Genomic DNA, 16687 nt, shown 5'->3' with positions numbered 1-16687 from the left:
GTCTTGTTGATGAATATATACATTTTTTTATGGCCAGGGAAAAATAGATGGTATTAATTTTCTACTAAAAGAAATCTTGCAAAATGAATGTCGCTTTTCAGAAGGAAATCAAAAGCTTTTAACTCGCCTTATTCGATGCAACACGTGGCTATCAACAAACACTTGACAAATGTCGCTGGCTCCGACCGGAAATGTGACTCATGTTTTCATAGTCCGCCGTGGAAATAAGAACGAAAATAGAAGAAAAAGAAACTAGTTGGCCAAACACTAAAATAGGCAGAAAATTGTTTATGCAAATTGAATTATCATAATCCATCTATATGCCAAACACAGCCTAGCTAGGTGGCAAAGAAAAGAGCAACAGGCATGGGTAATTTCTGAGTAACAGGCATGGGTAAATTTTGGAAATCAGTAGAACACAAAGGTTAAAAAAAAGGAGCCCTGACACAGAAACCCAGTCTGTCACTTCAAGGGTTTAGTGGCTCTACTTGCAGGTACATATCCCCCTTCAATAATTCTAGCAACAGCTTGTTTTGCTTCTGTCACTCTTTTCCATAATGTACAGCTACTACTAGTGATACAAGGGATATGATCAACCATGAGAAACGCATGATCCCACACACACACTGGACTGAGAATCGGTGCACTAGCCATGAACTCCAGATCCACTCCTGAGAGGCTCCAGTAAGAGGGGCGCCAGATCAAACTCCTTTACTCCTTGGGGGCCGACAGGGAGTGTTCGTTAGTTCTCGAGGCAACATCCGACAGGCACTAAAACTCAGGCTCACATTACACACTTCACACCCATTGAAGCTGCCCTTGGTACTCCAGGCTATGACGGATGTCACCATCAATGGCGATTGTCTGCTTTCTCATTGCTAGAGCAGTAGGTCTCGTGTTGTATTTCACTTGAAACCTTCCAACTGGATTTGCGTCATTATTTATCAAGCTTTCTGGGAGAACCTCCTCCAAGAACTCATCAGCGACATCACCATCTTCGTCGATCCGCAGCCTCCTTGTATACCACCGAAAACCCTGATCGAAGAAATACAGGATGAGCATAAATTTGTATTCAAACTGCAGGAATGGAAATGCAAAATCCCAGGCAGTTGCCAACATTGAAGGGATGACACATTTTATTCGAAATACAGAAGACTTTAACGTGTTGAGAGCATAACCATCCAATAAAAAGAACAATTGATGGGTAGCAAACCGTTCTGCATTGCTGCAAGATCTGGGAATGCTAAATTGCCAGTCAACGGAATAAAAAAATGGCATTCCATATTGTACCACTACAAAAAAAAAATGCTGATGTGATCATCATTTGATTGTAAATATCACCATATTTGCAAGGCAAACAAACGTATAAAACTCTAGGATGGTATAACACACAAAAATAGTCCATGCGCAATTATTTTAAGATCCCTCTACACAAAAGAAAGAGCTAATCTGATGTCCTGCAACAGCAACCATAGTGTGAACTGTGTACCACATGTATGCGTGGAAGGTAATGGTTGCAATCAGGTTGCATATAAAATATTTGGTGATCATCAATCTCCGAGTAATTATCATTAAACTCTTGATGATCAATACACCAAATGTTTTACGTAACTCGCAAAATAAGGTAGATTAGAAAGAAAAAAAACTAAAGCCCTTGGTCTAATGTCTGACCTGGCCAGATATCAAATTAATAAACCAAAATCACCTTTACACTTGCAATATAAATGATTCACTCAAATGAACATATGATGTGTGGTCAGAACTCATATTTTTAGACCTTATCAGTATCCCAAGTCCATAAATTTTACTCTGCATCAAACTTTAGAGAAGTTCGCAATTACTGACTGTAATGGGTTTGGGAAATTTAGTACAATATGCGTTTATGTAGACTCTGCTACAACAAGAATGCACTATCCAGGCCTACTGCCAGGTCTTAAAATTCATTGTCCAGCGGGTAACATTAACTCGTATCCACTATCCAAACCGATAGATTATTATGAAATAACTTGCATACTATAAAAACAATACTCTTATATTTGCAGCAACAAAACACCCCCTTGTTAGAAGTGGAGCAAAACTCTCTATTTGCATAAGGAATTATAAGTTGCAGACCTATCTCGTGATTCCTTGTACAACATCACTAACAATCATGCTAGGAGCCTTTCCAGACAACATGATGTGTACCAAAATTAATCTTTTGGATCAACTAGACAATAATTGCAGCAAACCGTAAAGTAGTTTAGGCGTGCTCAGTAAACTAGCATCATCCAATATTAAAACAAAAACGGGTAGACTCATCACGACTTAATAACTCCATCTGGTTGTTGCCATATCAAAGATATACCCGTGGAGTAACAACAGCATAATACCTACGCTACAGGCACAAAAAGACACCTAAACCACTAACAGGCACCACCAAGTGAGCTTTTTGTTTAAAATAGCACCCGAGCTGGTAATCTTGAATCACTACCTCATCATGCATCCCATTGATCGCACAATATACTGGCTTCTAATGACAAAAACTTGGTATAAAACCCATGCATCATCTATCGGACACACTACATGGACCTAAATTAATGACGTAAGTTTTAACACAGGTGATCCACATTGCTTATTGTTTAGGTAAGCTCCTGTCCCACCATCCTTAACTGTTAGGTACAGAGTTCACCGATATATGGTAGCAGCTCATGTCCTCCTACTAGCAACTTGTATAACATTCTTTCCAACTTCATTGCAGCTTCCCACTATTGCTGTTACAAACAGCATCGATGTGCTAAACCAACTAACTCAGTGTTACCCAAGATAATCATAACAAAGAAGAACAGCAAACACCCTAAAACCTAAATTTTGCTTAAGCACGTCAAGCGACGGGATGAAGCTGAGAAGTACGAACTTGGCACGGCCAAGAATAGATTCAGTCAAGACAACACCATCTAATTGCAGTGTATGTGACACTGGGACAGACAATATCCTCGGAGCCGAAAATTCCCAACAGCTGAACTACTGTTCGAACTCCACATCCCAATTCAGCGAGCAATCGCACCAAGATCACAAATTTGAACAAGTAAAACAGTAGGAAAACAAAATAAAAAGTAAGAGCTCTTCCAAGATCTCTTGCTCGCTTGTGGATAGTACCAGACCTAGACGGAACAGCGGTACAACTACTACTGCCGCAGCACACATATCACGGCGTACAGAGTGGGAAGCGATCCGATTACCTGCACGCCACCGTCTCCCGGGGCGCAGGGCATCAGAACGGGCCCGGCCGCCGGCCGGTCGACGGGGACGGGCACCTGGACGCTGAACCCGCGCCTCGTCTGGTGGCCGGCGGCGGCCGCGGCGGCCGCGGCAGCGGCGACTTTATCATGTGGGACGTCGCCTCCGCCGGTGCCGGCGGCGGCGGCGACGGCGTCGTGGTGGTCGGCGTCGTCCCTGGACATGCCGAGCATGCCGGCGATCCGGCGGAAGAGACCCATCGCTGGGGCCTGGGGGGGATTCGTCGGAGGAGGGCGAGCGGTGGGGGGAGGAAGTGGGGGAGCGATCGATCCGACGGCGGCCGGGCGCAAATGTCAATGGCAGGCTTCGTCCGTCGGCGAGAGATGGGGATATGTTTCCTTCACTGATGTGGGGAAGCAACTTCTCCCCTTCCCCTTCTTGTTTGATAAGTCCAGAACAAGGAAACGAAAATCTTACTTACTCCGTATTTATTTATTAAACTTTTGCTAATTATTATCAATATTTTGTTGTGCAAAAAAAAAGGGCACCTTTTTCTTGTTCGATGGTTTCTCTTTTTCTAAGTATCCTTGAAAAAACCTACACACATTCACGCTGTTCTAAAAGCCCACCTCTCTCTCTCCTTTTTTTTTCCCTGTCCAACTTTTCTAGCCTCAACTCATCTCCAACACACACACACACGAGCGTGCACCGGCAAACAATGCCTTGAGCCTCGTCAGAAATAATAGTGATCTCGTTAGAAATACAGATGTAATTTCATATATGAGTAAGACGCATCAGGAAATTGGCAATACGCCAATACCTCCCACATGTCTTCACAGAGCTAGAGATTTGGAGATAACTTGGTAAGATGTGGCAAGGATTTCTCCCGGAAAATTGTCCATTCTCCGGTTGGTTTACCACATGACCGTATGAGGAATCTTTTTCATGGCTAGCGGTGATGTACATGAGATCTACAGATAGAACAAGTACAAATGACGTATCTGCCAACAACATAAAAATGGATCTAGAGATGTTTATTTTGGAAGTACCATGACGGAGCTTTTACTAGTTCGGATCTTCATCGCTTATGTTCGTTTCGATTGTATTGATCCATGAGTAAAATGCACTCACGGTCATCGAACTTGGTTTCATTCTCAATTTAGTCACTATATTTTGAAAATGTAGACTTACGATCCTTGAACTTAGCAAAATATCCCACATCCCTAATCTTTTATGAATCAATAAAACCAGATCGTTAATATAAAAGACACATCTCGAAACCGGCCAACGGAAACCAATATGATGCACCCGCCTCGAGTGCAGACATTCAATACCCTCTCAACTAGGTTGTACCTCCACCTTCACGCAGTTCTAAAAGCCCACCTATCTCCGTTTTCTTTTTCTTTTTCGTGTCCACTTCTCCGGAACAATGCCCTTGAGCCTCATAACACCAGGATGTAATTTCAGTCTTGCCTCCAAATAGGAGTAAGAGGCATCAGAAAATTGGCAATGTCTCACAAATTTTTTTCACAGAGCCACATATTTCAAGATAACTTGGTAAGATGCAACAAGGATCGCTCGTGCTAAGCATGCGTATCCTTCCTTTGTTCTGCCACTAAAACACACGAGGGATCTTCGCCATGGCTAGCGGTGATGTACTTGCATGTGATCCAGAGAAGGACGAGGATCGACAACGGATCCGCCAACAACATAAATATATTTAGTATACTTGGGAAAGATTGATCTCTATTGTTGTAGTGTGTTATGCAAATTTTGTAAATGCCTTAATAAAATTACGATATTTCGGTTAACTTTTTGTATTGGCGTTAACATCCCCGAATTATTTTTGTAATAGAGTTTCCTCTTTTGAGAATAAAAAAATTATGCTTATGAACACTCGAGTGGTATAATTAATTGGGCATCTATGACATGCCCAGCAACAGGATTGACCCCTCTTCTTCACTGCCCAATCTTCAAAGTGAGGTATATGCCTTCGTGAGAAGCGTATCACAACTCGTATCCAAAAGCATTTTTTAAGAGCATTGATTATTTTTTGATACTATATATCAATAAAACTTAATCCAGCTGAGCATACGTATGGACGCTTTTTCTGGAATATATAGATGGAGGACGATGCCGGTGGCATGTAATGGATTGTGTTTCTACAAAGAAAAAAGTGTGTGCCTTTGCACCTAAAGTTGGCGACTCAACCTTAGACTCCTTGAAACTTGTTTTTACATTTTAAATTGATTTTAAATTATTTTGTTGTGTACACTTGTTTGCGACATTATCTAAAAACCTATCAATTTCAAATTATGAAAAATTAAAAAATCAAATTCAGAAACTACGTGGTCGACTTTCTAATTCTGATTTAGAATTTCAAAAATAATAATTAATCATATTCAGAAACGACCACCCTACCCTAAAAGAAATCTGCTGTTTATAACCGCCCCCTTCATGTATGAGAGAGTTCGTACGTCCACCGTACTCCTGAAATCACATATGACCCTGTCAGCTAGTATCTTGTCCCTCCACACCTTCACGATGTTCTAAAAGCCCACCTCTCTCTCTCTCTCTTTCCCTGTCTTTCCGGCCTCAACTCATCTCACACACACACACACACACACACACACACACACACACGAGTGCTCACCTGCAAACCATGCCCTTGAGCGTCGCATGGCACCTGTTTGAAATTTAGATCTTCTAACCTTTTTGATCGGTCAGTCAGAAATAATAGTCAACTCGTTGGTCCGTTCTTGCCTCACAAACCCTTGCCCCATCTTACGAAGAAATAATATAGGAGTAGGAGGCATCATGGAGTTGGCAATACCTCACAAATTTCTTCGCAGAGCTAGAGATTTGGAGAGAACTTGGTAAGATGCGGCAAGGATCTCTCCTGTCAAGGAAAATTCTCTGTGTTCTCGTCGTTTTGCCACAAAACCGTAAGAGAGATTTTTGCCATGGCTAGCGGTGATGTACATGAGATTCGTAGATAGAACGATGAGATGGATCTAGAGATCGATGTTGATTTCGAAGGACCGTGATGAAGCTTTTACTAGTTCCATGGTGGATCGTCGTTGTTTATGTTCGTTTTGAGTGCATCGATCTATCGTTCATTTTTGGATGAGGATATCTCTAAGTCGTTTGATTTTTATAAGCAAAAGACTTAGATCTCAGTTGACCTATCAAAACTGTTGAATGGTTATTTGGGCGTCGTTCCACTTTTCTCTTTTCATGTTCGCACCGAATCTGAAAGCACAAACCATATTCAATGGTTGAGAAACCAACGTATCTCTAACTAAAAATCAGACAACTTATAAATATAGATACAACAAAACCCTACCTTTTTTTAATGAATCAATGAAGTTAGATCGTAGTTCAAAAAATAAATAAAACATATCTCCAAACCGGCCACCAGTGGAAACCAAAAATGATGATATGCTGCAGGTTTTTATTCTGTTCTCTCGAAGGAAAGCTATTCGATTAATTGATTCGGTGCGTGTAGCTATCGAATAACGAATCCACCAGCAGCTCCTAGAAGAGCGAATCCATGCCCATGGCATATTGGCATCTATAGCTAAGCTGCTACGTGTGCCTTGCATCACCGAGTCTATAAATAGCCAAGGCAAGCAGCTCTAGCTGCCAGCCAATTAAGCTTAAGTCTCAAGAACTGTCAATCAAGCTTAGCATGTCGATGATCTCCAGCATGCTGCTCGGCCGGAAGCAGCCGCCGCCTCCACCGCCGCCGCCGTCGCCGCACCAGCACCTGCAGCCAGGCCAGAAGACAACGACGGCCAACGGCGGCGGCGGGGAGGCCGTGGAGCCGCCGCTGAGCATCGACATCCTGGAACAGCCGCCGTCGGTGTTTACGGACGCCGGCGGCCTCTCGCTGGCGGCGGTGCTAGGCTGCCTGGGCGGCGGCGGCATGTCGTCATCTCCGGCGAACATGGACTGGAAGGAGACGGCGACGGCGCACGTGTTCATGGCGGACGTGCCGGGGCTGCGCAAGGAGGACGTCAAGGTGGAGGTCGGCGAGGAGAAGCTGCTCCGGATCAGCGGCCAGCGGGCGGCGCGCGCCGTCGACGTGAAGGGCGACCGCTGGCACCGCGTGGAGCGGGGCGAGAGGTTCTCCCGCACCGTGCGGCTGCCGCCCAACGCCAGCACCGACGGCGCCGGCGTCCACGCGACCCTCGACAACGGCGTCCTCACCGTTACCATCCCCAAAGACGACAGCCGGAAGGCCTTCGGCAGGATCATCCCCATCACCAACTAATTAATAAATCAATTGATTAAGCATCATAATTAATTTTATGGGATTTATAAGGAGAGGACGTTCTGCTGATCGTCCAATCAAGAAGACGTACATGGGGCAGTCACGCCATTTTCTGCTGGCAACTTTAGTTCCACAGTGACAACTTATCCTGTGTAAGCTGTAAGTGGCAGCTTAATTTCTGAGCTGTTCTATGGTACCCTATAATGAATACTAGCCGTCTATTCGCGAATATCTAACAGTTCAGAGGCAGCGTAACACATTGTAGAGCACGGCTTCTCGTTTTGCTTCATCTTCCTCTTCTTCTCCCGTTCCCACGCAGCCGCCGCTAGGTCTATGTTTCCGGCCGTCGCCGCCCACGCTAGTCGTCGCCGCCGTTCTGTAACCAACTGAGAGCCGACCATGGTGTGCCCGCACGTGAGCAGCTTGGCCGCGCTAGCTGCTCCGGGAGGCGGATCAGAGCCCGGCCGCCCACTCTGGTCATCACCGTCGTTCTGAACTAATCGTTTGTAGCACCGATCGTTTCCGGTGGATGAACTTGTTTCACTGTAAAGGAAACTGGACACATGTTCGGGGAAAAAGTGGATACACATTTTTCCTTGGGATACCTAATTATGGGTAGCAATAAATCAAGTCCTAAACAAGAGCCGATACTATCCTAAATAAGATCGTAATTATCGATCGGGCCTAATTGCCAAGTTCACGGCGCTTGCTGGAGAGTTCCATGACAGATGGGCCGACGGCAAAGACGAAGAGAGCGGCTTGCCGGCGAGTTCAACGGCGGCTGGGTCCGGCAGCCTTGGCAATGAGCATGGAGAAAGAGTGGGTCACGTGATTCGTCAAGAGAGCAAATGGGCTGAAGCCCATCAGGAATTGTTAATTTACAGTCAAAGAGTATTTTTCGATGTTAATTTTTCAATGGAAAATGTATGTTCTACCCTCAAGAAATCAACGGTGGACGGCTTGCTCCCAAGGCCCCATGCCAGGTCCCTAAATTGGCTACATATATAAAATTCATCAGATCTAGTTATTTTATAAAATGTCTTTAAACAAAGATATTTTGTACTCCCTCTGAGTAAAAGATTTGTTCCTTCATGATCGAATTCGTCTCTCTTGCATGGTTGATTCCTTGCTCTGTCCTTGCACACATGACAATTAAATTACGAAGACCGCACAGCTCACATCCGCCCAGGACCTCACTAACTTGTTTGTTCATCTTGCCAGGCATTCTCGACCGAGACCTAGTTAGGCTTGGGAGGCAATGGGGAACCGAGACAAGTGCTCGCCGTACATGTGGTGTGATTGTGCTGCGACGCTTACACCATCTTGGCATTCAACCCAACCGTGGATTAATGATTTCTTGGTTTGGTAGCTGTGATCGGTAGGTGCTCCGTATGTAGTTTCTTCTCAGGCCACAAACACACATAATCTAGCTAGCTAGGCACACAAGTGATGAACACAAGTGGAGGAACAGCTAGAGAAACTACTTGTAACTAGTGTGTAGAAGTACCCAGCATTACGGAACCAACATATACAGGCATACAGATCACATCCCTGCCTTCAACTCCGTGCATCCACGCATGACCTCACTAACTTGTTTGAGTGTTCAGCTTGTCATGCATCTTCGATCGAAGACCTAGTCAGGCTTGGGAGGCAATGGGGAATCGAGACAAGTGCTCGCCGTGTGGCCACGCGCCGCTTGATAACGGTGTGCTTACAGTCACCATCCGGAAAGATGATGCACGGAAGGCCTACGGCAGGATCATCCTCATCACCAACTAATAATTAACCAATCGATTAATTGAGCATATCATGCATGTGTGATCTACCAGATCAAAGCAGCTGTAGCAAGGAAGAACAGAACAATAAAATCCTTGAGCAAATAATGTTTCTACACATTGTAGTATTTTCAAATTCTTATTTTATACAATAATCTTACCTATGTGGCCAGGCTGAGACAGCATACATAGTTTCTCCCTCCCTTCAATTTTTTTTTCCAGATGGTGGAATGACACTTGCTATTTATTTATTAGGGACATCTAGTGGAGTTGCCAGATGATGTACTGGTATTGATCGGTGATGGGAAGAATCGGTACTCAAGATTTATTGAGTTGTTCAATTGCCTGCAAGCGACTGCGAAAGATGATACCCTGTGAAGAATTGTGGACAAGAATGTGCAACATGAAAAGACATTTTGGTGAAAGCTAGATACTCGTGTTCACAATCATTTTGGTTCTAAATTTTTTGAAAACTCCCGGTGACTCTAAAGCCTACGTTTTTTGATATAAAAAAAATGAGTGGAGCACATAGGTAGTGTTTAACTATGCCTGCAGACATATGCATGAAACCTGTGAACCAAGTCTCGAACTAGCATATGTGCTCTGTTTTTTTAGTCGCGTCTACAAAGGCACGAAAGGAAGTACATGAGGCCTAGAACAGATTCGGGCGCTCGTGGGCCAGCCCCTTAGAGCCAATTCCAATCGATGCTGGGCTAGGCTGATGAGGGTGAGGCGCCTGGGCCGTTTCTTCCCGACCAGAGTTGGGCTCGGCCCGCCAATAAAATGTGTCCAACATCTGTAGATTGGCTCAGGCTTATTTATTAGTGGGCTCGGACCGACTCAATTCGAGCTCCCCGACCGGCAGTCGCAGCCCTCTTCCAAAGCTCAGCATTTTTTTTCTTCTTTCCTCTCAAAAAAAGCTGGGTGAAGTGAGTGCAGGATACCTGATGCTACACTTACACCCATCTGTCATGCATCAACGAGAGAGTTTGAGAAGTAGACGAGCACGAGGGCAGGCGTCATCGCCCAGCACTGGAGCACCTGGTGTCCGCAGCGACCTGCCCTTGGAGGAGCAGCCTGGGGTGGTCCAAGGGGGAGAGAAGGAAGCCGACGGCACGGGGCGTCGAAGCGGCGGCGTGAGATGGTCGCATGGGGAGTGGGAGGAGCAGGCCGCGCGGGCGTCGGAGCAGGGAGAGCGGAGGGAGCCGGCATCCCAGTTGGTGGGCGTGCCATTTCACGCGGCGGCGGCGGCCGGCGAAGCAGAAGTCATGCGCCGTTTTTCTCGTCTAATCGAAGAAATGACTTCGTGAGCACTTTTTTTTACAATAACAAGGGCTGTTAATATTTGCTGGCCGTCAGATTGGAATGGACGGTGGATGAGGATGAGCAGGGCAATGCATGACCTGCCTCTGGCAGGGCACCGGATCCCTGCTCGAAGTGACGATCAATATAGGTCCGTTCCATGTACTCCAGATATAGCTGGACCAGGATATATATCTATGAGGAACATGACATCACCAATTAACGAGCTACTAGTTGGATCGTCAATTAAACTCGCCATGCATTTTCGAGCTATTTAGCCAGCTGTAGGGTTGGGAGGCAACAGGGAATCCAGGCGTTTGTTCACCGTTCATGTGTGCGCACCAAATCAAACCAGGAGCGCGTTGTTGCTTCGGCCGATTTCTGTTCGGAACACGCCAGAATCGAAGTGAGTCGATCAGGCCTGCGCTGTCATCGTTTCTGTTCGTCCTTAGTAAGTGCGCGTGTGGGCACATATGTCAGATCTGACATGAGATAGTTAGCTTTGGAGTAACATAATCCCTACTGTCTTCAATATCGTGTTCACCCCGTACGCGGCTGATCCCTGTTACGTACAGCATCCCCGGCCGATCGATCCGGTCGTTGACATCGGCGCACGATGCATTAGTTAATGTGCTACTTTTTTTTTTTGAGAATAAGTTAATGGGCCGCCGGCGAGAGGTTCTCCCGCACCGTGCGGCTGCCGGCTAACGCTAGAACACTGACGGCGCCGGCGTCCGCGCGTCACTTGATTACGGCGTGCTTATAGTGACCATCCCGAAAGATGATGCCCGGAAGGCCTACGGCAGGATCATCCCCATCACCAACTGATATGTCATGTGATCTACCAGATCAAAGTAGCTGTAGCAAGGAAGAACAGAACAATAAAATCCTTTGAGCAATAATGTCTCATGGCAAAGTACGCAAAGAAGGTCGTTATATTTCTTTTGATGTAATAAGTTTGTGGTGTGGTATTTTGGCTGTGTGCGTTTCGGCGCAGAGACCGGAGGTGTGATACCTTTTGGTTGTATCGCTCGATATAACGTTGAGATCAATACAAGATTCCATTTTCAAAAAAAAATGCACAGAAGGTCGTCTCCCACTCTGACAATTGATGCAAAGTACAACAAGGGTGTTAATTATCTAAGTCTTAAATAATCCATCAATGATAGTGAATCAAGGCTAATTAAGGGAAGGGAAGAGCCAGGAGCCTGTACCAGACATCTAGGATCGTTTCGTAACGAAAAATATTCTGTCACAGCTAGGCTCATCCGAGCTACCGCGGACATATAGATTGCAGTAACTACGTCACGTACATCCAAATGTTAAGATCCACAATATTACTTTGATTAGTAGCGATACAAGAATCTCAAATCAGAGTCTAAGATGAGGAAGAGATTCTAGAGATGAGGAAAGCAGCTAGGTGAGAAATAGAGTTTGTATTTGGATGATTCTTCATGGAAGCTGGAGGTGAAGCTTTATACACTACTTGGTCCATTCTGGGCCAGCATAACGCTTTGACGGCACACGGGCTCTCTCGGCAGCTCGAATTGGGCCTTCAGAAGCCATGCCATTAGTTCGAGACTCGCTGATCATAACACATCCTTGCAGAGACATGTTGTAGCAGCGAACGTCCCTGCAGGCAGTCAACTTCCCAGGGAGGACTCTAGCGCCTGTCTCGCTCCAAACCTAACATCGAAACCTAACTCGTGTACCACATGGGTGAGAAATTTCTCGAGAGTTCCCATTTTGTGAATCCACCCAAGAACACTCACACTTACAATCATCATGGTCCTAATAGTTCTGAATACTCCTGGTGACTCTCAAGCCTACGCTCTTGATCAGAAAATAAGTGCAGCACGTTGGTAGTAATACGAGCTCCGACTACAGAGGAATAGTGTTTAGCTACGCGCGCTGACATAGTCTATAAAACTCATGAACCATGTCTCTAGCTAGCATACGTGCCCTCTATTTGTAGCCTTCATTGTTTGTTTGTGTTTTTACATTAATGAATTGAAGGCTGCATACTACGACAAAGAGTAAACCTTCCATATGGAGATGGTCAGATGGAGTACAACAATGACACTAGTTATCAGATCTCCAGAATTAAATCCGTGAATAAAATCGAATCAAGGCTAATTAAGGGAAGGGAAGAGCCTGGAGCCCTTGGGGCGGCAGCATTGGAAGAGAAGTCGCCGGCCACGCGTTGCCTACTGTGCTTGCACCACACGAAGTGCCCTGCCAGGGTTGATGCCCCAGCAACATGGAATCAAGGCGTTTGTTCCCCGTTCTTGTGTGTGCACCAAATCAAACCAGGCGCACATTATCCCTTTGTCCGATTTCTGCTCGGAACACGCCGGAATCGATCTGGTCCAGGCCGTGATGGGCCGCCGTGGCGAGCAGCGTTGTCATTGCTCCTTCTCCGTCCTTAACTAAGCGCACGTCGACATGTATGTCAGAACCGACATGAGTTAGCTTTGGAGCAAGATAAACCCTAGTGTCTTCGGTATCGTCTTCGCCGCGTACCTGCGGCCCAGTATGTGCCGTGACATCCGGTCCATTATTTATTTCCGGCTTGCTCCCAAGGCCCTTGCTGCGGATCATACACACATGCAGGGACGGCTTCATGTACCTTATAAAATTAGCTAAATTCAAATAAAATTCATCAAGTCTGGTTATTTTGTAAAATGTTTATCTCCTACCCGATCAAATTTAGTTCAATCCTGGTTTCGTCGCTGCGCACATGGCAATTACGAAGAGACCCAATTATATGCGCTTTTGCACCTGGTTGACTTATACAATTAATCTGTTCCAAATACTCCCTCCGTCACATATTAAGTGCCGAAATATTACCTGTATCTAGACGAAATTTTAGTATATATATATATATATACGTTTATTTTTTGACAAATTTGAGTCAATTAATATGGGACGGAGGGGTAGATATATAGGTGGGCTCGCATAGCTCCGTGGGGAAAGGAGTTCCATTCCATGTAGCCCCTGATCCAAACAGACAGGTGGACTTGTAGCACCGGGAAGTGATGCAATCTAGTAGACACCAACATTTTTTTTTCCGAAAAGGGAAAGAGTCCCCGAAATTGACCAACATATATAGGCATATAGCTCACATCTCACTGCCTTCCCATTCGATGCATCCGCGCATTAACTCACACTAACTTATTTGAGTGTTCATCTTGTTATGCATTTCGATCGACCTGGCTAGTTAGGCTCGGGAGTGAGACAAGTGCTGGCCGTGTGGTGTGCTTGGCCTACGACACTTGCACTATCTCGACGCCAAGTCGAAGTGTGGATTAATTATTTCTTGGGTTGGTTGCTGCTATTGGAAGGTACTCTATACGTATGTTCTTCTCGGGCGACAAATAAACATAGTTTAGACACCAGCGAGCTAGGCACACACGCAATGAACTCAAGTGGAGGAACAGAGAACCTGCTTTGTTCCATGGAGAGAGTCAGAGACATGCACGCAAGTTTTGCAGAGACTGATGGTTAGTTAATTAGAGTAGCGTAACTGGAAGAGATGAACAAGAATGGTCTCAACTGCCGGTACTTCTCTTCTTCTTGTTATGTTTTGATATATCCACTGTCGTATCTAACCATTTGAAGATTAATTTAACATGAAAAATAATCAACTCATTATTCCAAGGTTGACACATCGGCTCACAAATACTAGAACCTGTCTCCAGCGCTGTCATTTTTTGCTTCTTCCTCTTTAAGTAAGCGCATGTATAGTATCGAGACCAACTCTAGCAGGTTCCATAAAATTGATTCTCTTTCCAAAAACCAATTTTAGAGCTAGGAGAGAGAAGAAATTGAGAATAAAATTGCCTATCTTCCTAAACTTCATTTCCTATTTTTCCTCATACCTCACGCTGGCATGTGGAACCCACATGTCAGTGTCACAAAGATATTTTGCTCTCTTACATCTTCTATTTCTTCCTCTCTCTCTCAATGACCAAATCCCGACTCCACGACAGCCCTGCTCTTCCGCCGCTCCCGAACCCCCGCCGATCCCTACTTCCCGGCCGCCGCCTCCGCCGGGCGCTCCATGTTCATCTGCCGCAGCATGGCCTCCTGCTCGCCGCTCCCCTCCTCTTCTTCTTATTCAGATTTGAAGATTATTTGCTTAAACTGGATCACACCTGGAACAAGCTAGGAATTATATACCATGGAAGGATTCAGCTCGATCGAGTGGCATAGCCAAGATTTGATCTGCCAGAGTGGATACGCCTATGGCTCGATCCCAAGCAGCTGCAACCTTCATTGTAGTTGCAATATGTAATGCACACCAACCTCCAATATTGTAGTACTTGCAACAGTACGCTGATTGGCTCACATTGCTTTCAGTTATCTCCCTTGATCTGCAGCCTTCGTTCATTTCAGTCCTAGGTGATATCTGTCTCTCCAGCCCCGACCCACCATTAATCATGTAAAAAATAGAAAAAAAATGAAGGCGTGAAAAGTATATATTGGTTGTGTGTTCTGACTATCTAACCAACGTGAGGTCTGACTATACAAATACAAGACACATATACATATGCTAGCTAGACCGAGGACATAGTTCACAAGTTTTTACACAATGTTAATTAGCGTGCATATAGCTAAGGGGTCTAATTCAATACAACCCCCCTTCTCAAACTCAGAAGGGTAGGATAGTCTTTTCATGTTTTCTGTTTTCTTCCCACTCTTTCCTTCCTTCTGCCTCGTTTCTCTCTCGCAAGATATCCGCTGGCTCAAGACCTTTTTTGACGATCCCTCCGGTGAAAATGTTCGGAATTGTGTCTTCTACAACGCTGTGAAATTTCATCGCGATCGAACGGTGATAAGCCAATACCAAAATACCGAGTGTTGTTTGGATTTCTTGCGGCCATGCGTGATAGCACAATGTTCACATGTTTCCTGCTGATTCGAGCAGTGTTTCAACGATCCCTTCGATGGAATTGTGCAGAATTTTGTCTACTACCACAATGTGAAATTTCATTGCAATCCAACGGTGAAATCTCCGGAAAACTTCAAAATACCTACTGTTGTTTGGATTTCTCGCGACCGTGCGGGACAGCACGAACATCCAACTTGTTCGCATGTTTGCGGATGCCTCAAGAAGTGTTTCGCCGATCCCTTCGGTGGGACCGTGCGGAATTTTGTCTACTACTATAATGTGAAATTTCATCGCGATCCAATGGTGGATTCTCCAGAAAGCTTCGAAACACCGAGTGTTGTTCGAAGCCATACGGAAATGATAGAAGGAAATATTGTTTAATGTCCATCGTGCCCTTTTTTATGAAGGGGTATGGAGTAATCTGGACCGTCCTTGTGTTTTTTCGTAAGAGTAGGGGGGTTGTATTGAATCAGAAGTGTTCATTTGTAGCCAGAAGTTGTCATTTGCTCCGTGTTCATTTTTTGATCATAAGCTTGATTAGGCCTGAGAGTCACCGGGAGTATTCAAAACTGCTTGGGGTAGGTTGTCATTAAGTAGGAGTGTTCTCGGGAGGGGTCACAAAAGCAGGGCTCTCACGGGATTGGTCCACCTAGTGGTACATGAGTTAGATTTGGAGTGATATAAATGCTACAGTCTTCGGTGGCGTCTTCAGCGCGTACACCGTTAATTGTCATTGTCGCAGCACCCCCGATCCGGTCATTGACGTCCCCGCAGGATGCATCAGTTCAGCATGCGATGCCGCGGCGGGGCAAGCAGCGGCAGCAGCGGACTCGCCAGCAGCAGCGGATGCCGGCGGCGAGGGGCTCACGCGCAGGACTCCTCCTCCTCTCTCTCCTCTCTTCTCCCTCCATGCAGCAGCAGCGGCAGCAGGGGCGTGCGAGAAGCAGGGGTGGAGCTAGTGTAGAGTCATTGGTGTCAACTGACACCAATGGATTTCTACCATCCTTCGTTAAAAATGACAAAATATCCTTGTATATATAAAATGACACCATTATGTTTGGAAAAATGATACTGACAATGGTTGAATGACACCAACGATAGATTTTTCTAGCTTCGCCCCTGGCGAGAAGCAGCGAGAGAGGGCACGGGCAGCGGGACGCGACCGCGCGCTGCAAGGTCGGGCGGCGCGTGCAGGAGCAGCAGCGGCGGCGGCCGGTGGCGCGA

General features: G+C 45.6%; 2 protein-coding genes across 2 annotated transcripts; one reads left to right on the top strand and one right to left on the bottom strand.

The window, feature by feature from the left end:
• Positions 1–287: 287 nt before the first annotated feature.
• Positions 288–3667, bottom strand: LOC100830342. The gene is made up of 2 exons (XM_003573894.4): positions 3219–3667; positions 288–1035 (listed from the first exon to the last, which is right to left on the bottom strand). The coding sequence occupies exons 1-2, from the start codon at positions 3474–3476 to the stop codon at positions 799–801; spliced, it is 495 nt and encodes a 164-aa protein (XP_003573942.1). The 5' UTR covers positions 3477–3667; the 3' UTR covers positions 288–798.
• Positions 3668–6848: 3181 nt separating this feature from the next.
• Positions 6849–7723, top strand: LOC100828912 (18.9 kDa heat shock protein). The gene has a single exon (XM_003573889.4). The coding sequence runs from the start codon at positions 6908–6910 to the stop codon at positions 7490–7492; it is 585 nt and encodes a 194-aa protein (XP_003573937.1). The 5' UTR covers positions 6849–6907; the 3' UTR covers positions 7493–7723.
• The last annotated feature ends 8964 nt before the right edge of the window (positions 7724–16687 follow it).

Source organism: Brachypodium distachyon, chromosome 3 (genome assembly GCF_000005505.3).
Source record: "Brachypodium distachyon strain Bd21 chromosome 3, Brachypodium_distachyon_v3.0, whole genome shotgun sequence".
NCBI classification, from domain to species: Eukaryota; Viridiplantae; Streptophyta; class Magnoliopsida; order Poales; family Poaceae; genus Brachypodium; species Brachypodium distachyon.
The sequence above is the reverse complement of the archived record's forward strand: the minus strand, read 5'-3'. Positions and strand labels throughout refer to the sequence as shown.

What these genes read in the sequence shown, in the direction of transcription:
- LOC100828912 (XM_003573889.4), top strand. Translation starts at nt 6,908, where the DNA reads ATGTCGATGATCTCCAGCATGCTGCTCGGCCGGAAGCAGCCGCCGCCT.
- LOC100830342 (XM_003573894.4), bottom strand. Translation starts at nt 3,476, where the DNA reads ATGGGTCTCTTCCGCCGGATCGCCGGCATGCTCGGCATGTCCAGGGAC. An exon ending in CGGGAGACGGTGGCGTGCAG is followed by an intron (nt 1,036 to 3,218) that starts GTAATCGGATCG and finishes TTCTTCGATCAG; the next exon opens with GGTTTTCGGTGGTATACAAG.